Here is a 22,527-nt window from a genome sequence, read left to right as displayed (position 1 = left end):
TACTTTGAGCATATGTAGTGTTAAACTTAGTTCTCTAGGAAATGAGTTTGATGCTTCTGAATTGGAGTCAGTAGCCTGGGAGGTTTCTGAGCTCGTGCTGCTCACTGTGGCTGGAGCGGTGTGACAGGAAAATATGGCACTGCTGCTCTCAACCAGTGTGTTCCAGTCCAATGCTGAAGCACTTCCTCTCATCAAAGCGTAGGCTCATGACAACACTGCTCCTCATTGCACCTGTGTGTCTCACCGAGCACCTGCCACCATTTCCCACAATCTGCTTCTTGATTACCCTAGTTTTCCCCTGGTATACAAGTGATACATATGTGCACATAAACTTTTATTTCTTCCACAAACCATTTTTTTCAACCTAGTAGTTAGCATATCATATGTAACATGTGGGTCCGGTTTTTTGTTCTTAACAGTTTTCATAACCGTATGTGTTTTTCTCCTCACTAGTTGAATCATCTTGTATGTAATTATTTCATACATGTGTGTCTATGTTAGCAAGATTCTTTACTAGAAGTGAGACTGTTAGTTTAAAATACATATTTGGGATTATGTTAGCTTTCTGTTTTTTAAAATAGTGTCTCACTGTGTAGCTCTGGCTGTCTTAGAACTCACTTTGTAGACCAGGCTGGTCTCACACAGACATGACTGCATCTATATCTCAAATGCCAGGGTCAAAGGCGCATGCCCCATGGTGTAGCTATTGACAAATTAACTTCTATGGTGTCTGTACCAGGTACTCTTCAGTAAAAGATATATGCAAGTGGTTCTCTGTCAATAGCCTTGATTAGTGATCATGTGATTAAGATGGAGTTTCTGTATTCTAAAGTTGTAGCTGTATATCCCTATTCTTTTTGAATATAGTATTATTCTTTAGCCCAGATGTAACTTTAACTGGCTTCTTGCCTTAACTTCCTGCTTTCTGCGATCTTAGACACACACCTGTCTGACCTCTGGGTGCATTTCTTTATCTAGGAATGCAAGTGACTGTCTTTTTCATTTCAGTTTTATGAGCATCATTTAGCTTTTCTTCCTGTTACGTTAGGCCGATTTAAATTATTAGCCTAGCCAAATGTTATTTTTGGTGTTGAGTCAGTTGTGTTATTGGGCTTATTATTCAGACATTTTCATTTCAGTTAAGTAGCAAAAGATCATGCCTTTATTCATAAATTTCTCTGCAACATGTAAAGGAACTATAATACAATTTTTATACTTCATTTTTATTAAGAGTTCAACAAGTAATGCTATATTTCACTACTATTATGATAAAAATAATCAAACACAGAAAAACTCCTAGCATTTTACCACCATGGCTTTTAGTCATAAAACTTACTGGATGATGTTGATGATCATTGAAGTCTATATGTGTTCTGTTTCTTTTTTTCTTTTCTTCATTGTATTTTAGAGACATTTTTATGTAGTCCAACGATGCCCTCGAACACCTTCCCAGTCTTCCTGTGTCCATCTCCCAAACTGGCTCTTTTCTGTTTATTAAGACTTCATTTCTTTGTTTTCTTTGAACTTCAGAAGCTGTTTAAATGCCCTTGGCAATCATTTCAGCCCTAAGAGAGCATGTTATTTATATTACAGAAAATGGGGCCCGACTGGGTCTGGCCTGATCAGGGGATGGTCCTGTTTCCTATAACTGTGTCCATGTTCTGTATCCTGTGCCAAGTAGTCTTTAGACTTCCTCCTTCGGTGGATTCAAGATGATTATAACATTTCTGTAGTGTCCAGAGGCAGGAAAGCCAAGTACCCTTGTAGAGGGAGAAATCTTTTGCTGGAAACTCATTAGCTGATGAATGTCTCCTTTAACAAAGAAAGGGAAACTTCAGGATTGTTCTAGACCAATGGAACCTACATTGGACCCATCCTGGAAGTGACTCTGAGCATGCATGAGTAAGGGGAGACAAACTGAACAAAATGAATTTTGTTAAAAAAGAGAAAAAGCAGAAGAAATACATTCTCTGCATGAAATGCAATCTTGCCTGTCATGGAACTAGCAAAGGGCTTTTTTGTAGGTTCATATCTTTCCGATGTGTGGGCTAATTTCAAGCACATGTGAGTTTACATCTTTAGAAATAGTATGCCATGAGTTTTTAAATTGCCCTTTAAAAATAAACAAGCGTGGTCTGGTATGTGGCTGGTAGGGTGGGCAGCACTGATTATTTAAAAAAATTAGTTGCTCATCTTCACTGAATACGTTGTCATACATTGACCAGTTCTTTCTTTTAAATGTGCTTGCATTTAGTGACTAGAGAGCATAGGTTTTTAGACCATGTCATCCTTAAGGGACACAAACCTGCAAAGACTCCCTGCTCCCCCACTCATGCTCTCTCCCTCCCACTGAACTGTATACATCTGTTCCTGCAGTCCATTTTGTCTGCTTGTCTTTATTACTCCTTCCTCTTCAGGCTCTTTATCTCTCCCTTCCCCTCTCCTCCCATCTACTTTCCTCTAACATGTTTTATATATATTTGAGAAGCATCACTGTCTAATTCCCCAGTAGAATGCTGACTCATTCCTGAATTTGGTTTTCTCACATTTGATGCTTTCATGGAAGATAGTGGATATTAAAAGAACCTTCGCTTTGTTTGTGGGCAAGTCATTATGTGGGTATCAGCAAGGCCTTTTACCTGTCACGAGCATGGCGAATGAACTCTACTTTTGTTAGAGCTAGAAAACAGCTGAACTAGAACTGTCCACACATTGTCAGTATATTTTTATGTTTATGATATTTGTAGAACAATTTTGTTTCTGTGTTTTTCAGAGTTGAAGGAAAAGTCTTTTATCCTCTCACCACCAGTTTTGAAGTTTAAAATGTATACTTTCCCTTTTGTTAATCTTGACTCCTTAAGTAACTCTTTAGGGGAGCAAGGTTGCTTGTAATCTCAGCACAGGAAGGGAGCCAGTCAGCTGGCAGTTCCCATCCAGTTTCTTGCTTGTGGGTTGGGTGAACCAGATGGACAACAGCCCAGACCTTAACGTTGTAAAGAAACACCTGGATCACCTATTATCACAGGCCGTTTACTTGAAGTTCTTCCAGAGTGTGTAGAGTTGTGCGACTCTTTTGCGTAGTATTTACTTAAGAGGCTGTGTTCTAAACAGCAGAATGGATAGAAGGTGGCTTAAGCTGCTGTAGTGACAGCACCTTGGCATTTATCTCCTTTTAAAAAAAAACCACAAGGATATAAAGAATGGTTTTCTTTAATATCACATTCTGCTGAACATCACTGGTCCTCTTTTGATGGTTTTCTGCTGACTGCTTGCTCAGTGATGCGTATTTTTTCTCCTGAAGCTGTCACAATGGCAAACACTTTTCTCAGCCCTAATTGTAGAACGGCAGCACGATAATTGTGTCAGAACCACGTGCTCATCTGATCGGCGGTTTTTCACCGCAGCGGTGGTTTTGTTTGTTTGTTTGTTTTTGGTTGCTGATAAGCAGAAACAATTTTTACTTAGTATATTTTAATGATGGAGTTGGGTAATTCTAATTAAAGATTAATGAGCATTGTTATAGTTTGAGAAACATTAGTTTTGGTTTTGGCTTTGCCCATTTAGCTTGTTACCTTAGGCAAATCTAGCTTGCTAAATTTTCCCTTGCTGATAAAATGAGTATATTAGACTAGATAATTTAACAATACCCAGAAAATAGTACTTACTGAATAGTGTTTACAACCATTTGACAACAAGTCTGGGTGCTTCTGCTGTAAATGAAAGAAAGATCCCAGCCTTCGTGGTCTTCCCATTTTAGTGGGAAATGGAACCCTGAGGTTTTGGAATTACAGCACACAGCACTAGGTTTCCACGTTTCTGGGTGGTGCAGTAAGGGCCTGTCCAGGTCCGAGATACTAAGAGTTACAAGCGTGGTAATCAGGGCGAATGCATGTGTTGCAGTTGCCTTCTCTTGATGGTAGTGATTTGTTTAAGAAACCATCTTACAAATAAAGGAGGTGGTGTTAGGTTTGAGCTCTTGGAGCTATTTTAAGAATATGGTTATTTACATAGAGCGACGCCTACCTTTATGGTGAACTATTCACAGCTCAATAAACTATTTCTATTGTCTTCTGTCAGTCTGAATGGGTGACACTACCAGCTCTGGGGTTGTAAATATAGTGGTCACTGATATAGTTTGTGATGCTCACCCTGTGCTTGGTTCATCTGTGCTCTTTTATTTCCTTATTAGCAGTTTGTCTTCAGCTTCTGTCTTTAGCTTGTAATCATATGGCCAAGTAATGACTTTCAAATATTATAATGATAACATGTTTGGGTGGGGCAGAGGTATTTATGGTGAGTTATAGGATATGCTCCATAATGTGTTCCGTAATCCTTTCCACAAACTAACATGAATCTTTTCTAGGAGTAGACCAGGAGTTTTATGATTCATCAGGCAATTCATGGATGTTTTGTAGAACAGAAATACATGCCACCTGACACAGTGAACTCCTGCATATCACCTGACATAGTAGTCTCTCCCATGATTAAAATATGAACAGCTGTTAATTTGTTTAGCCTAACAGTGGAAACTTTAGTTTTTTGTTTCACTGCTTTTCTGAATATTTTGGCCAAAACCCAGCTTCAGTTGATTGTTCCCGTTTCTCACAAACAGAGTAATTAGAGAGCTGCCAGTTTATTTCGGTTGGCTTATACAACTGTGGGGTATTTTTTCTTTAACTTTACCTAGATAGTTATTGAGATCTCAGAATGTAATTAGAAAGTATATACTAGAAATCAGCTTTGTGTTATACATGACTAATGTCCATAATATTCTTAAATGGGTTTGTGAAAAAAGACACAATAAAGGAAAAAATGTTTTCTGTGCAGTATAGGTCCAGTTGTGTTCTTGTTGGTAGGCATTTTGAATTGTAGATATGTAAGAATAGGAAATCATGTGTGTCTGGTAGTTAACTATTCTTTCCTTTGTAGTTCTGCTTTCAGACATATTACTGCCCTTTATCTTGCCATTTTACTGTATGTTTCTTCTGGCTGACATGCCTTTTCCCTGTCTCTTTCTTGTGTGAGGTGGTAGTAAGGGTTCTTTGTAGAATTCTATAATATTGAACAAAACTGATTTCCAACCTAATATTGTTATTACTCTTGCTTGTAGCTATCCATCCATGTGACCATAGCTCCCAGATAGCATCTGTAGTGCATATCTAGTCTCTTTCAAAGCCTGTTTTCTCTATTGGCTAGCAAGACATTTCCACATACCTGTCAACCACAGCAAATTTAAAATCTAATTATATGAGTTTACTAGCTCCACCTTTCCTGAATATTGTTCTGTTTCCATGGATAATCTTCCCCACTTCTCCATTAAGTCCTGAGATTTGTTTTCTCCTTTTCCATATTCAGAAGGTCTTCTGCCTTCCCATAAGCTTCAATTCTTATCTCCTCCGTGATTGCTTTGGCCTTAGTAAAGAAGCATGCCTGGATTACTACAACCATCTCCCAGATAGCTTGTACATTATAGACAGTTTGGGCTGTTGAAACAAGAATCTTATCACAATCTTAGTTCAAGTTCTTGACCTGTCGAACCACCTAATTTCAGGCTGTGTTCATGTGAAAGCATGTATTGGGGCTTTCTTGTTAAACTAAAGAGCATTCTATTATATTGAATACATAATGTGTTTTCAAGGGGTCCCTTGTGTGGTATGTGAATCTGCCTTAAAGCAGTTCATTGATTGTACTTTAGTTTTTCTTTTAAAGTCCTCTTCATGCCTGTACCGTTTAGAAAGCTAGCTGTGACATCACCCATTGGCTCGCATACCAACATTGAGAACACTTTCTGGAGGAACTGTGTTGGGAAAGGGAACAGATGAACTTGAGCTGGCCTCACCCACCCCCGGCCTGCTGTCTTCGTGGACTAGGTTTGCTATACTTGAGAAGTTCCTCTTTGCTTGTGTAAAATATAAACTAGCAGTTAACTTTTAGATTTAATTAAATTTTCTTTTATTAGTTGTGATGGAATAAATCATTAGTATATTTTTTCATTCTATAATCTTTATTTAGTGTGGATTAGGACCTTTAATTGTTTTGCATGTGCACGTGTGTGTGCGTGCACGCACCCCCCCCTCCCCCCCGTGTTTCAGCCTGAGTAGGGTAGAGACTTAGAGTTTTGATTTGATTTTTGGCTTTGTTTCCTCAGAAGCTGAGCTTTTGGAAAGAATGGTGCTGGTGCATCACAGGATTTAACACCAGACAGCAAAGCAATCATACAGTTTTGTTTCAATAAAGTTTTTCATTGCAACTAAACACCCACCCAGCATTTAAAGTTAGATCTTACAATACTTAACATTTCTGTAGAGTTTGGTTTTAATGTGTGAAGTTGTAGTGAAATGTATCTCGGTACTTGCTAATACTGCTGACAACATTTCCTTAATAAAGAATAAAGGCTGAGAATAAAAAGAATCCTTAAACATTGGATTTTGTGTTAGTTGCTATATAACTAAGTTCAAATCAAGTAAAAGTAATCACTGTCTTGAGTCTGGGTGATTTTGTGTTCCAGCGTACAGTTACACCACTGTGATGTGTGATTTGAGAGTTCGAACTTCTGAGCCATCCTCCTTAACCGTGCCCCCGTCCTTTGCTCTGTCATTCCTCTCCCCACCTGTCTCACTCCTTTTGTCCCTTTGCCACCAGACCGCAAGTGGGAAAGTTTCTAAAATACTACTTTGTGTTTTTTATGTTGTTGCAGTATAAGCTGTAACCATGACTACTGAAGTTGGCTCCGCATCCGAAGTGAAGAAGGGCTCTGACCAGGCAGGAGCAGATGCACCTAAGGAGAAAGCTAAAGAAATCACAGAAAATGAGCAGAATCAGTTATCTGAGCCAGAGGAGGAGAAAGGTTCCCAGCCAGGTCCTGCAGTTGAAAGCCAAAGTAGTCCTCGCCGCCGGAAAAGAGAGAAGGATCCATCTGAGAGCAGGGGCATTTCTCGGTTCTTACCCCCGTGGCTTAAGAAGCAGAAGTCTTATAACTTAGTAGTAGCCAAAGATGGAGGAGATAAAAAAGAGCCTACCCAAGCTGATATGGAAGAACAGATCTTGAATAAAGAGGATTCCCTTCCTGAAGAAGAGAGTCGGGCCAAGGGCGATGCAGAAGAAATGGCTCAGAGGAAACACCTTGAGGTTAAGGTGGAGGTCAAGGAAGAAAAGTCTTCCTTGAAAAGCAGTGCTGAGACCCAGGTGCGTTTGAGAAGTCTAGGAATGAGAACATAACTGCACAGGGGAAGGGGTCGACTTGGTTTAGTTTGTTTCCCATCCCTGTGTCCAGATACTGCCTCGACCTAGTGTATCTGGAATATAGAACTTGGATTATTGTATTATAGTCTCCCCTGTGAATCTTTAAAATTATTCCCCAAACAGCAAAGCAGAGAAGCATCAACCCAGCAACAGAACCCACACTCTCTCTTAAGTGCCAGTGTTTCTGATTGAGCAGTCTGTCAGACCCTCCCACCTCTTCAGTGAAATCCACGCTGTTTTATTTATCTTTATTTATATATTTAGTTGAGAGTTAGAACTGGATTGTATATGTTTTGCTTGCCTGTGGAAGCCTAGGTTTTGCTGTGGTTTAAGCTTTTAGAAACTTTGTTGTCTCAGTGCTACTTGTACTGTAGTACTGGGATGTAGCTTCTTTTATTTATTCACTTAATGCCCGGATAACTAACTTGGCAAAATGAAGAACAAAATTTCTTGCATAATTATTGAGTCTTAAAAGACTTAAATGTAAAGCGATTAGATGTATGATCATAATTTCCATTAAAGATTCTCCTTAGGGCCAAGGATGTATCTGGAGTGATTGCCTACCACATTCAGAACCCTGAATAAGTTACCAGCACTGAAGAGAAAAGTGAATTTTGATTCTTTTTCCTATGTTGTCTACTACAAGTTGGTTAACTTTAATGTGGACTTATTTTTTTTCCTGGTAGCCTGCTGAAGAAGTAAGGAAGGACAGAGAAGAGGAAAAGATAAAGGAAACCCAGGAAGACAAACTGGAAGGAGAGGCAGCAAAGAGGGAGACCAAGGAAGTACAGACCAGTGAGCTGAAAGTAGAGGTGGCTTCTCAGAAAGCTGCCAAGAAGACCAAGGCTGTCCTGGCCAAAGTGACCCTCCTAGATGGCACCGAATACAGCTGCGACCTTGAGGTGAGGCAGGAACTGAGCTGAGAGTCTCTCAGTAGGCAGAATGAAGGTATTCTGCTCTGTGGTGTCATGGCACAGGGAACACGTTTCTTGTTGCATTAAGTTCCTACAGGCCAGTATGTTTACTTCCTTTTAAACACAATAACCACTATGTAGAAGAGTCATCATTTGCATTTCGCACAGCACTTCTTGACCAGGGTGGAGTGGGAATGAGGTTGTGCTGTGTGCTCACTGCTTGTGTGGTGTGTGTCTGTTCTGAATGACCAGCTCTGGCTGTTACCTTGATAGGATGTCTTACTGGAGAAAGGATAGTTGTAAGTTGATTTTTGGAAGTTTTAGAATGAAATTTTAGCAGTGAACTCTTATTCTGAGAAAGAGAATGGTGTAAACCTAGGTCATTAATTTGTTTATGAGTTGTAAAACAGAGAATTTATTAGCACCAGGTTCTTAGGATTTGTCTTTGCTTATTTATTTTCAGAGTAACATTTACTCACTAATATACTAATATGTCCACTGAAATACTTTGAATGGATCGTCATGTTTCGTGTTTGATGCCATTCTCAGTGTTACAGTGGGCATATAAAAGCTTAGACTCACTAACCTCCAGGTGGTGGAGAAGCCAGCTTGCAGCTTTGCTACCTTGGACGTGGAGTTTCTGAACAGGCCTGCAGAGTTTCAGTTTCGTCTGTCTCAGAGGTGTCTAGCTTTCTTACTCCCTTTAGTCTTCTGTAGATGATTAAAGAATACACCAGTTTCTCGGCATTTGTAGTTTAACAGCTTGATAAAAACATCTGTGGCTATCTAGTTGAACATCAGTTTTATCATATTTGAGTATATTATATTGCCAAGTGAAGATACTCGCTGAGCATTTATAGTTTTCTGTATTCTGTCTAGACCTTCTAGTCACCAAGTGTGTAATTGTTCTGATACTTGAGGCATTTCAAAAATAGAGTAGCAAAGAATTAAAAATCCCATCTTAGTTGGTTCTTGGTGTTATAACAAAATCTTTAGGAAAGGTAACTTTCTGTTTTGGTTTTTCGAGATACGGTTTCTCCATAGCTTTGAACCTGTCCTGGAACTAGCTCTTGTAGACCAGGCTGACCTTGAACTCACAGAGATCCCCCCTGCCTCTGCCTCCTGAGTGCTGGGATTAAAGGTGTGTGTGCACTGCCACCGCCCGGCCAGGAAAAGTAATTTTTAAAGAATAGATTCCAGTGGTTCTCGACCTCTAGGTTGTGACCCCTTTGGGGTTGCATACCAGATATCCTGCATATCAGATATTTATGTAATGATTCATAACAGTAGCAAAATTACAGTTATAAAGTATCAGTGAAATGATTTTATGGGTATGGGTCATTACAACACGAGAAACTGTATTAAAGGGTCACAGCAGGAGGAAGGTTGAGAACCACTGGAGTAAACTGAGAAATACATGATCAAGGTGTCAATAGAGCAGTATGTGAGGAGGAGCTGCTTTCTGTTTCCATGCTGGCACCTTTATACTAACTTCTCATGTGCTCCAAGGAGTGCAGCTGTGTTCCTGCAGCTCCTTTAACCTGTGTGTGAGGGCACTAAGGTCATTCATGAAGATGGAACCCTCATGACTTCAGAGGCTCCACCTCTTACTATCACAACTCAGACTGCCGACATCAGCTTAAACAGAGAGAACCTCAAGCATATCCACTAAAACTAGGAATAAGACAAAGGTGTCCCCTCTCTCCATACCTATTCAGTATCATGCTTGAAGTCTTAGCTAGAGCAGTAGGACAGCTGAAGGAGATCGGGGCACACATAGGAAAGGAAGAAGTTGAAGTATTTTTTTTTGTAGATGACAAGATTTTATGTACATAAACGATCCTAAAAACTCCACCAGTGTACTTATATAGCAGACAAACAGCTTTAGTAAAGTGTTAGGATAAAGAAGTAACACGAAGAATATTCTTTCTTTTTTTCTTGATTGTATATTGCTGCAAATTTACTGTTTTAACTTTTTTTCTCCAAACAAAGTTTTACTTACCATTTCTCTTTATTTTCTGTTTTGAAACGTTTTACTTTCCTTTGAAATTTTTCATAGTTATGATTTAAAAATTTAAATATTGTGAGTATACACATGGATGAGTTATGCGTACAATCTTTTCTTCTTTTCAGATCCTAGTTTTTTGTTACATTGTGCTCGGTGTGTGGTCTACAGTGGAGGTTCTGTTGTATTAAGAGTTCCTTGGAAGCAGGGTGTCCAGTCAGCACAGTTCTGAGTTCGCTAAGCTTGGCATCCTTCTTTTTCCTTTTTGTGTTTTGGTTTTTCGAGACAGGGTTTCTCTGTAGCTATGGAACCTGTTCTGGAACTAGCTCTTGTAGACCAGGCTGGCCTTGAACTCACAGAGATCCGCCTGCCTCTGTCTCCCGAGTGCTGCTGCACAGTGGTATTCTTTTCTTTATATAAAGTTTTGGATCTGCCCTTGATCAGATTAAGTTTTCTTTGTTACCTGTGCTGTTTAACTGCTTTGAGTATTGGCTTCTAAGTTTGTTAAAATGGCTTTGGAATGGTCTCTTTGGTAATTTGCCTTTGTATTCCTGTAAATTTATATTTCCTAAAATCTTAGGCTAGATTATTAGACTGTTCAAAATTATATATTCTTGCATAGTTTTTCTTATTGCTTTATTAAACATTAAATTCCTTTTGCTTGGTAATAGTATTACTGTAGTTGCTTTATTTTGGTTAGAAATTACCTGGTCCACCTTCTGCCATTTCTTTTAATTTTGAAGTGACTTTCTTTTAAAAATTACAGTCTGTCTTTTAAGTGGTGAATTTGCACAAGTTTTTTTCATAGTACCAGTGTATGTGATTGAATGCTACCTTGGGTTATTTATCTCTTTGCTTGCTTCCTTTTTCTTTACTCTTCTTTTGGGATTGTTTGTACTGCACAGACACACTGGTTTGAAGTTTGCTCCTATGTGCTTCCCCCCCCCCGTCGTCTTTAGTGTGTATTTATTAGCTCTGTGATCTCATTTTAGAATACTACAAAGTAAAAGTGTATCTGGTAGTCTTCTGTGATAGATTCTGTTGCTCTCAGGGAATCAGTTTGCTGTGTTGCCCAACTGTTGCAGAGCTGGAGTCGTATCCAGGGATAGAAGCTGCAACTTAGTTCTTTAATTCACCAAGAGCTAAATGTGTTAGAGAAATATTAAGAGTCTTATAATTTTTTGAGAGTCTTACTTTACATTCTCTCTTTTTAAAATATGGGATTGTTTAACATGTTTTTGAACAAAAACTTTAAGAACAAACTTTTGCAGTCAATATATCATAAATCACCATTATAGCAATTGTGTTGAGTGAATATCTTATTCTTCAAGTACAAAGCAAAACAGAATTGAGTAGATGCTCCTGACTCTATCCTGCAGTAGATGTCATGCACCAACAACTCGTTGAGCTCTGAGCAGGGATTTTAATATCTGAACATAGAGTGTAATTCATCACATTCTAGTAGATGTTGGAGCAGTGCAGAGGTTATGAGTAGGATTGCTTTGTAATTAATGTCTCTTTCATCTAATTTTTGTTGTTGTGGGTCTTTGGTTGCTTGGTGACATTAACTTGGGTCTACTTCTCATCAGACCTGCTCTGTTTCCTCTTTAGCAGTGAGCCCAGAGGTTGATGAGCCATGGTCGGGTACGCTCATGCTTTTTCCTGTCTAGTGCTGGCCTAGACACTTGGCTGAAGTGCTGATGGTGCTTATCTGTTTCTGGAGATCCACGCTGGAAACTAGTGTCTGAGTACCATTTGAGGAAGTAGGTGTGGGAAACTGTAGCTATTAATGAATTTTTGAGCATTGAGAAAGGCACATATTCAGCATAAGGCATATGCTTTTTTGGCTTGGGAGAACTGTCAGTAAAAGTTGTATTTCTCTCATGGTTTTCCAATTGAATATAGTTCTTCTTTCATTTCTGTATGTACTTGTGTTAATTTTCAGTTACCCTTAGATTATTTGATATGCACAGTAAAGACCTAATGATTTTTACTTCGGGCATCAATAGTGGTAGAGGGGAACCATTAGAAAACTGACCATTAGCTTGGCTTGTCTCCTTTAATACCAGCACTCTGGGAGGCAGAGATAGGCGGATCAAGTTTGAGGCAGGCCTGGTCTACAGAGTTAATTCTGGGACGACCAGGACTTCATAGAGAAATGCTGTCTCAAAAAACAAATATTAAAAGAAAATCAGCCACTGCAGAAACTCATTAAGAGATGAAATGTTTAGATTCATGAGTTTTTTATGGAATAGATTGAAGTTTTGAAAGACCTCAATTACCAGTATAAGATTAGAACTGAGCAAAGGCCAATATGCCGTTTAAAATTTGGAACATGTTAGCTGTGTTGTTGCAGTAACCGTGTTTTGAGGGTGTCAAAAATTCACTGCATTAGTTAGCATATTTTTATAGGTGATAGTTTAATCTGTTGTCTTTATAATATTGGGTCAGTTTGGAAAGTTCCTGTTTATATTACTTATAAGTGTTTTTGTCAACAAAGAACCCACCTTTAACTATGTGATGTAAGTGTTGCTGTATAATACTGAATGTTTTTTAATGCTAGGAAACAATTCTGCGAGATTTTTTTTTGTCTTATCTAAACATCATTTCTGCTACCTAGTAGCTCAGGAGTCTGAGGCCATCCTTAGTAACTTAAGCCCATCTTTTTTTAAAAAAAGTATATGTTTACATGCATACACATACACAGGAGAATGTATATATAATATATATATATATATACGCACACATACACATGTTGTGTACCATCCTATAACAATATCCAATGAGGATTATTATATTTTTTTAATGAAGATTATATCAACTTTTATCTTAAGTTATTTAAGTGATATATGACAACCTAGTTTGGTACTAGAGCTTAGTTGCAAGGAATATTAGGGTTGCCTGAATTCTGCATGCTGGCTCCAGACCCTTGACTGTAGGATTCTCTGTGATGCTGCTGTTGAAGTCATTTACACACATGGTATGCTAAAATAGCGGGCTCTTTCCTCTAAGGAAAAGTACAGTAAGGTTTATTTGAAGTCATGGATCTAGCCAGGAGATTGTTTACTTTCCTGGTGACTCTTTATATGTCTTGGACAAGTAGCTTTCTGCCTTTTCTTCTATTCTCAGATTGCAAAATAAGAATGAAAACATTGGCTTCCTTTATTTCTAGGATTGAGCTGGATTTTCTAACATTTTAAAATCTGTATATATGTTTTAGAGTTGGAAAATTAGTGTGGACTTTCAGGAAACTTTGGAAGCATGAGTACATGTGCATTCTGAGTAAAGGCTCACATTTTCCTCTGGCATCTGCGAGTTTTTCCCACATGTTGATTTTGTCTGAGAATTGAAGGCATTGTTGTAGCCCACACAGGAATGTCATAATCATTTTTCCTAAGGCAATCAGAATGCAAGCTCTCAACAGCAGTGTTCTGTGGTGAAAGTATTCATCAGAAAGCAGAGAATGTGTCAAGGTCCCCAGGCCGCCTTTGTATTGATTTTGGGTCTCAGAAATCTTATTTGGTATCCTTCTTTTCTGAAGTGGTATGTGTTTCTGTCTACGTTTGTCTTCCCAGGTTTGTTTTCAGACTACTGTTGTGACTCTTAGAGGTTGATACAGTTACATCTGTTCAGCTATCCACATACTTTTGGAGGATCTAGAAGTTGTGATACTCCATAAAATCCCACATAGAAGCAGGGGTGGAGGGGGAAGGAGAGAGGAGACAGAGAGTTTTGTGTGTGTGTGTGTGTGTGTGTGTGTGTGTGTGTGTATTGAAACAGGGTGTAATTTATGTGCAAATTTAAAATTTCAGTGACTAGATCCAAATGTAGTGTCTCTGACCAACTCTCCACTCCTTTAGATTAACAAAAGGGTTTATGTTTCTGAAAAGGGTTGGCCAAGTTCAGGAGTAAGAGCATGCTACAGAGATGAGCCCCCAGGAGTTGGCAGCTGGAGAGAAATGTGCACTCCAGTAGTTGGGAGTTCTTTGCTTTCCTTGAAGTAAATTGCTGACTGGGTTGGGCTGGAAAAGGTGAATTTATTATGATTCCTATCTTTAATAATGTTTCCTCTCGAAAGGATGGTTTGAATTTTGAATAGTAATGAAATTCTGTAATACTTTTTCCACTCTTGGTTTCAAAATACCAGGATTGGTTTTCTTCCTCTGAATCAATATTATTTTGAAAGCAATAAACTTACCATTTGAAAGTCACTTGTAGCTGTGAGTAGTCTTCACGTCTTTTCTTACTGATCTTCCTCCCAGGCACTGAGACCTAGGTGGTTAGCATTTAGTAGCTTTTGACTGTACCCACCTGTTGGTAGTGAATGAAAAAAGAGAAAAGGAGGACTTGACTGCTTCTAGGTGTGGTGGTGGAGAAGGCTAGAGGGAGAGCCGAGCCAGAGTCAAGGACATCTGGAAGAGTCCAGAGTGATCCTGACCCTGAGTCTGGCTCTGTAAGAAGACAGCGGAGGGGAGAGGGGCAAACCAGGAGAGTGAAGGGTAGACAAAAGGACTGAGTAACCAAAATGTCTGGATTCTATAGGGAAGAGGCACAGTGGAAGGACAGGATATGCCAGCCGTTCCCTGTAACTAACCGCTAAAAACTGAGGGATGCTGGGAGACCCTGAATGGTGGCCAGGCCCACTTTGCTATGCTAGGCACCTCAATTAGCCTTTTGTCCTTGTCTAGTAACAAGAAGCAGAACAGGAACAAGTCTGGGTGGTTTCCTCTTTCGACAGTAAAGGACTATGTAAGTTGCTGTGGGAGACTGAGGTCCCAGAGTACTGTTGGGAAAGTCTGCATGGGCATGTTTTTCTTGTCTCTAGTACAGAGGAATTAAAAACTGTTGAGGCCTTCTTTCAATCACAGTGTCACAAACAAATATGCACAACTAAACCCCAAGCTTTCACTAAGATTTATCAGATGAACTGGTAAGATGCACTTTCCCACATAACAGAATGTGTTAGGAAAGATATGTGCTTCCTTTACTTATACAAAGAGAAGCTATATTAAGATCTCTTAATATAAGTGTCTACTAAAAGATAACCTATACCATACACTGTCGTCTTTTGTCCACTGGCTTTGTAGTACCAGTGTTGCCATTTTTGAGCTAGGCATGCTTCTCTTGACTGGCTTTAACTAGGGCTAATTCTATCGTTCAAAGTCACGGAATATATCACTTGTAAATAAGTGTATCTTTAAGTTCAGATCTCAGCTATGCTAATCTTACTGAGAGGTAGGTACCTTACCATCTATGGGAGAGGTTGTGAAGAGAGAGAATTGCTGATTCACCTCCTACCCTTTGAGTCTGTTTTCTGAAGTTTTTCTCTTGTGAATTTTTTCTGGTGGGTGTGGTGGTGGTGGTGGCAGCTCTGGTCGTGTTTGAGTGAGAGAATGTGTGTGTGTACATTTGCACACTTATATAGCCACATATACTATATTTGATAGTTTCTATAGGAATCAGTGCTAAATGTGTGTTTGCAGTTCTAAGTCTTAGTTTCAGTAACAAGTTTCTATAATGAGTATATTTTATTACAGAACTAAAATGAACTTGTGGATCCTTACCTTGAATGTAAATACTTACTAAATAAAGTTAGTATAATAAAAATCTTTTAAGACATTTTATTAGTTCTGGCAGTTTCATGACTTCAATTTTGACACTGTTGATGGTTTTCATAAAAATGGTTTAATAAGTTTATATCCTTTCATTATTCTCATAGGTGTCTGGATAATTACTTTATTTTGCATGTATGTATGGGCAAAATAGAGGTTTGCTAGAGGAAATGAAAGGATGGAAATGCTATTCTGTTTAAAATAAAAAATTTTTAATTTTTGTCTTTCTTGCAAATCTGATTGTTCGTGATCATCCAAAGGAGGTTGGTTCCCATAACTTCCACAGATCCTCAGAAGTACACAACATAAAACCCTTTCTGTAAAATGACCTAGTATTTATATGTAGCTATGTATATTGTCCTGTATGCTTTAACTCACTGCCAGATCACTTAGAATTATAATACAATGATGATACTGTCTAAGTATTTAGTATATTGTATTGCTTTGAGAATGACAAAGAAAAAAGTATGTGTATAGTCAGTCAGATTGTTTTCTCTCCAAATAGGACGTTGCTGGAGGCATCTCAACTTGGAGGAATATTTTGCATACTTAGAATAACCTTTTCAAGCAGTTTTTATCAATGGTCAGGAAAACACAAGTGACTCATTACATGTAGAATTATGTATGTCCTAATCGTAAACAAAGAGGTCATTGGCTCCAGTTTCTTTTTACCACAATGTAAATGAACTTTGAAATCAGATTTGAGGACAGGTGACTCAGACTGGTAGGAAAAGAATTCGGACAGTCATGCCCTGAGGCCGACTCTTTCCTCCTGCATATGACTTTAGTTGATTTCCTCTACCCCACGACAGTGCATGAGATCAGTTTGCTCTGTGCATACCTTTGTTCCTTGGCCTTTGCTATTTGCACAGTGTAGTTTAGAGTGACTGCAAAATGCATAGCTCTGGGTCAGGAATGTATGGATTGCATTGTGTACTTCCCATCACTGGCTTCTTGGCACACAATAAGGGCACTGTGGTGGGGCCTACAAGGAGACAGTGATGGTGTTTTATAAAACGCCAGTGGTGTGTGGCGTCCTCTGCAATCTGCTGGGGAAGCAGTTGAACAAATTCCTCCACGTTGAGAGGCCTCCAGAAATGTCATATTTTGGCTTCAGTAATGAATGCCACAAATAACAGCAGAGACACAGGAGACTTTGCTCAATGTCTCAGATTTCAGTCTGCTTTTCTTTTGCCAGGGTCTGTTCTCTCTCTCTCTCTCTCTCTAAACTTTTTAAGAGAAACTTCTAATAAGCTAGTCTGCTCATCTTTAAATAAAATAGTTTTGAAGACACATCTTAATTTTTTTTACTTTTTTCATCTCCTTTGCTTTTTTCTGATACATTATGCAACATCTTTCAAAAAAGACCTGGGCTTGGCGAGATGAGATGGCTAAGCCAGTACAGTGCAAACATGAGGACCTGGAGTTGAATCCCTAGTGTCCAGTTACAAAGCCCTGTGTAGCAGGCTGCACGCTTGACTCCCAGTGCTAGGAAACAGGGACAGGGTCCCTTAGACTTGCTGGCCAGCAGTGTCGCTGAACCAGTGAGCTTCAGATTCAGAGACTCATCTAAAGAATAAGGTGGAGAATAATGAGGGAGACACCTAGAGTTGATCCCTGGGACACACGTGCATTTGCACCCCTCCCCACAGGTACACTCCCTTGCATACACACATGAACTTACGCAGGTACATAGTGTCTGATTGATACTTGGAAAGTAGACCAGCTTTCCTGTACTGTGCCTTTCCCTTCCCTGGTTCTGTATTGCTTAGATGTAGGGTGGGTTAGCCAGAGGCATATCGGGGCTATAAATTGTTAAGCTTGTTGGAATTCGATTAAAAACTAAAATTGTTTTTTCAACATGTGCTTGGTAAGTTTTATGAACTTTTTTTGGTGACTGTACTTAGGATTGAACCAAGGGCCTCATGGATGCTAGACAAGGTTCTACCACTGAGGTAGTGTCCCATTCCTAATTATGTGCTTTTACTAATTGGTGGACCTAAGTACTGCATCATTAGAACAGACTGAAACTGTTCCTATAATTTTCAACATAAGAACAGTTGTAAAGCAAAGAAGTGACAGTGTGAAACAACTGTGAAGCTAATGTCTTAGTGAAAAAATGTGCAAAGCCTGAGAACCCAGTTAACTTGTCTGTGTAAACGGGGGTGTAGCCTGCTCTTAGGACAAATGTGGAGTGGTTTTTGCTTGTGTAGTTCTCCAAAGGTATCTATCTGGAAATGCTCTCATTTACTAAGGAAAAGCTTATGTAAGTTTGTAGCTGATCTTCTCCCAAACTTATTGGCAGTGAGTATTTGCTTTTTTTCTTGAATATCTGTAGGCTGATAGTCATGAATGAGGACCCAGGAGATTGTGTATGACTGCCAGCCAGAAAGTCTGAATTGTAGACTCAACTCTGCCAGACTTGTGGCCTGCATTAGTGATGTGATCCATTCTGGCTAATATTGTCCTACTGGTTTATAACTCAGCGAAGTGCTGCTATAGAGGCATTGAGGAAAGATACACTTTTTCTTAAAGAACCCAGTCACTGAAGTTCAAAAATGTGGAAGGGACTAGAAGAGTGAGTGCCAGAGGTATGAAGTAAAGTTCTTAAGGAAGGAAACAGAACGAGTGCCAGGACAGCCAGAGAAACCCTGTCTCGGGGGGAAAACGTTGTAAAGGAAGAGAGTCAAACTATTAGGATACTGGAATAGATTTTATAGGAGAGGAAAATTTAGGAATTTGTTTAGAAGCAGAAGCAGAGTTTTGACATTTGAAAATAAGTTCAAAAGGCTTGTTACATGGCTCAGTGCATTAGGGAACCTGCTGCCAACCCTTACCTTGTTTCAGTCTACAGAGCCCATTCCTATAAGTTGGCCTCTGACCTCTGTGTGCCCTGTGGCACACACAAAACCCTTTTTTTAAAAATGAAGTTAAAGGATTTGAGGGTGGTTTTTATGTTGGACAATGCCCCTAAACTGTAATGAAAACCCACAAACCAACTATATATACTTTAAAACTTTTTTTCCTCACTTCCATCTCCTTCCTGCAATGTTTCCCATCTTTCATCCTCCAACCCTTCTGAGACCCACAGACGTTTTCAAAGTTCCAGTCTCTTTTTTTATTGTTGGTATATATCTCCTCCACATGGAGGAGATAATTAGTCTTTTGTAAGGATAAGTCCAATTGATTATATAGTACCAGGTGGTCAGCCCTGAAATTATACATGCAAGCAACTCAGAAAGATGTATTTCTGTATACACATACACACAAACTGCTATTTTTGGGACAAATTGTTGCAAGCCTTTAATCCCAGCACTTGGGAGGCAGAGGCAGGTGGATCTCTGTGAGTTCGAGGCCAGCCTGATTTACAAGAGCTAGTTCCAGGACAGGCTCCTAAAGCTACAGAGAAACCCTGTCTTAAAAAAAATGTCTTGGTTGGCAAGTGTTCCTTTGTGGTCCTTTCATGCCACAGAGCTATAATTGTATATAAGAAAGCAAATTGTTGTGTGGACATAGTTTAGCATGAATATAATCCATTACTCAGGAAGCCAAGACAAGAGGATTTCAAAACTGAGGCCAGACTGGACTACATTCTGACTCCCTAACTCAAACAAAGAAGCTAAGTTACCTCCCTAGACAGAAGTGTAAGTGTTACACTTTACAGATAGCATTAATTTTAAGCAGACAGGAAAACTGTATCATTTCAACTTTCTGTAACTTCAAAGGACATTGAAATAAATAACTAAAGCTTTTGAATCATTTTTTAATACCAGCTTATTTATTTTTGTTAGAACAGCTCACAAAAAGACCTATACGGGCCTTCTGTGAATCCATGAACTACCTCAAACATTTTATTAAACATGTCACAAACTTAATTTAATTCTCTCATTACCATCTTCAAGTGCTAATCAATATTTATTTTCTGTCCTTGACAGTTAGAATAAAATTTTTTTGAAACTATATATATTTTATTCCTGTCTTAACACAGGAACTGGATGGGTATATATTAGCCCTCTCGCTCAGCAAGCTCTGCAGTCATTTGTCAGTGGGGCAGTACCTGTCAGTCATAATGAATGGCCTGTTCATTGTGTGATGGTTTTCCTTTATCTTACTGTATCCCACAGTATCTTTGAGCGAAATTCACTCTGTCAGGCTTTAATAGTGAAAAGTAATACCTCTTAAATATTTGTGTTCTCTACTTCCCAAAGTCATTTCCTATTTTTAAGATTTATGAGATATCATATTCTTGTTTTCTTAGATACAGTTATTGGTTCTTAAGTGTTCCTTGGAGAGTAGAGATTCTGAATGGGAGTTTGGGTTACAGATGCACAGTCAGCCAGCCTCTTAGTGGTTAGTGATAACTGCGTCTTAGGATGGAAGCCTAGAACAGCCTCTACATCAAACAATATTTTGATAATTGTGAGATGTGGACTAAGTCAAAGAGCAGCTAGAAGTAGAATTCAACTATGGTTGATTCAGACAGTGTGATGTATCCTTTCTCATTAATTTGATACTCATGGAGAGCTGTTAGGTAGTTACTATCTCCATTTTACAGATAGACTATGTGGTTTTCCCATTGTCACACTGTCTAGTAACAGAAAAGATGTTCAAGAAATGTTGAGTGATGTTGAACTAGGTCTGACTCCTGTGCCCATGGTGGGGCTCAGCGTACTACCACCAGATTGCTGGGATGACTTTGTGGATGTGTTCCTGCGAGTCTTTTAGGATAATACTGTCCAGTAGTGCGTGTCTCTGAGATAGAAACTAGTAAAAAATGTTTATAAAAACTGACTTTAAGTCAGTTTTGGTATGTGTTTTCTCTGTGATGTATGTGTTTATAGACATTGTCTTAGATATCCCTTTTAAATATTACTAATTTCAAGAATCATAACCACTAGCTACACATTTTATTTCATGCTTGCCACACACTTGTATGTTCTATTCTCCTCACTCACACCTCTGAACACTTCAGTCATACATCTTGTTAAAGGTAGTGATATATCAACTACTAATTATGAATCCACAGTGATGATATATAGCACATTGCTATGGTAATATAAATTTAAGTGAATTTCTCCTTTTATTTTTTAATTGTGACAACCGTATTTTAGAAATCTTATGAAATATTTAGTAGTAGAAATACCAGATTTTACTCCCCAAGATTGACAAGTCTCTCTCCGTCCGTCCGTCCGTCCCTCCCTTCCTCCCTCTCCCTCCCCCCCCCCTTCTTCCCCCCTCATTTCTATGTTCTGTATGAACAGACAGGTGCATATTTTGATACTGGGGTGTTCACTGAGCTGTCTATTTTTATTGGTCCTGTCCTAATTTCACTGGCCATCTAGTTGTGGCATCTGTACATACCTGTGGGTGGGAGGTGTGCGTCTGACTGAACTCACAGTTGGGATATTCCAAGTTTATGTGTCTAAAATGGAAATGAATATACTTTGTTACTGGCTTAATGATGATCACGTTTTCTGTATGTAAACAGAGACTGCTCTTTTATTTCCCGTCCACTCAGACCTGAATAATCACACAGAAACTATATTAATTATAACACTGTTTGGCCAATAGCGCAGGCGTATTTCTAGGTAGCTCTTATATCTTAAATTAATCCATTCCCATTAATCTTTGTATAGCCATGAAGCTGTGGCTTACAGGTAAGGTTCTGGCATCTTTTTTCTTGGCAGCTACATTGAATCTACCTAACTCTGCCTTCTTTCTTCCTGCATCTCTGCTTGGATTTCCCACCTTGTTATGTTTTGCCCTGCCATGGGCCAAAACAACTTCTTTATTAAGCAATGGTAATAAAACACATTCATAGCCTACAGGGGGGGAACCCACATCATTTATGGCTTCCTGGGCCTTTTAAATCTCTGAAGAATGAATACTATATTCTCTAAAAAATTAGAAAATAAAAGTGTAATTTAACTGGAAAAGACTGGTGTTCTACAAATACCTTGGAAAACCAGTGATAACAAGAAACAAAGAAACAAACAAAATCTTAGTGCTGATAGTATAAGTTGTGTGAAGTTCCATCAGTTTTCATAGAGTAGAACTCTGTTAGGAATTTGTTGTGAGTCATCTTCAGATTTTGATGGAAACACTTTGAACGCATGTCTTTAATGTTGTTCATATGAGTAGATTAATAGTCAGTATTTTGATTTTTTATCTTAGTAATTAATGAGACTAGCAGTAGAGCAGAATGCATTTAGTTATTTTAGAATAATATTTTGCATTATTAGAATATTTGAAAACATACTTTATATGAATTTGTAATAATTAGTGGTGATTTTAAAATAATCTTTTAATTTTTTAATAATTAATTAATTAATTTAATGTTTTAATACAAAAACATTTTATTATGACATTTTGAATACAAAGTTAGTTTTTGTTGCCTCCTGCCTGCTCTTCATTTTCATGTAAGCTTCCAACCCCAATATTTTCGTTTCTTCTTTGATGTCACCTGTGTCCTTTGCCCCTTTCCCAGTCAGCATCTCTTGTTTCCTTTCTGTGATCTCCTTTGGAACGTGAAGGTTTGCTTTGTTTTTCCGCAGAAACGTGCTAAGGGACAAGTGCTGTTTGACAAGGTGTGTGAGCACCTCAATCTCCTGGAGAAGGACTACTTTGGGCTTCTGTTTCCGGAAAATGCTGAGCACAAAGTAAGTGACTTCAATTTCGTCCTTTTAGGAAATACTGTTATCTTTCTAATCAGTTAATTTCATAATAAATTTAACTTTAATTTACATGCTTATCA

At 38.7% G+C, this 22,527-nt stretch overlaps 1 protein-coding gene across 26 annotated transcripts in view; it reads left to right on the top strand.

Annotated features, from left to right (window-relative positions):
• Positions 1-22,527, top strand: part of Epb41l2 (erythrocyte membrane protein band 4.1 like 2) — a 180,524-nt gene that overhangs the window by 82,428 nt on the left and 75,569 nt on the right. For all 26 annotated transcript variants that reach the window (XM_085689615.2, XM_085689611.2, XM_085689605.2 and 23 more), the window contains 3 exons: positions 6,698-7,185; positions 7,929-8,144; positions 22,328-22,432. In XM_085689615.2, the coding sequence (XP_085545741.2) occupies positions 6,712-7,185; positions 7,929-8,144; positions 22,328-22,432 (795 nt within the window). In that variant the 5' untranslated portion in view covers positions 6,698-6,711. The remainder of the gene's footprint in view (positions 1-6,697; positions 7,186-7,928; positions 8,145-22,327; positions 22,433-22,527) is intronic.

The sequence above is a fragment of the Myodes glareolus genome, chromosome 1 (genome assembly GCF_982192425.1).
Source record: "Myodes glareolus chromosome 1, mMyoGla1.1, whole genome shotgun sequence".
Classification (NCBI taxonomy): Eukaryota; Metazoa; Chordata; class Mammalia; order Rodentia; family Cricetidae; genus Myodes; species Myodes glareolus.
The sequence above is the reverse complement of the archived record's forward strand: the minus strand, read 5'-3'. Positions and strand labels throughout refer to the sequence as shown.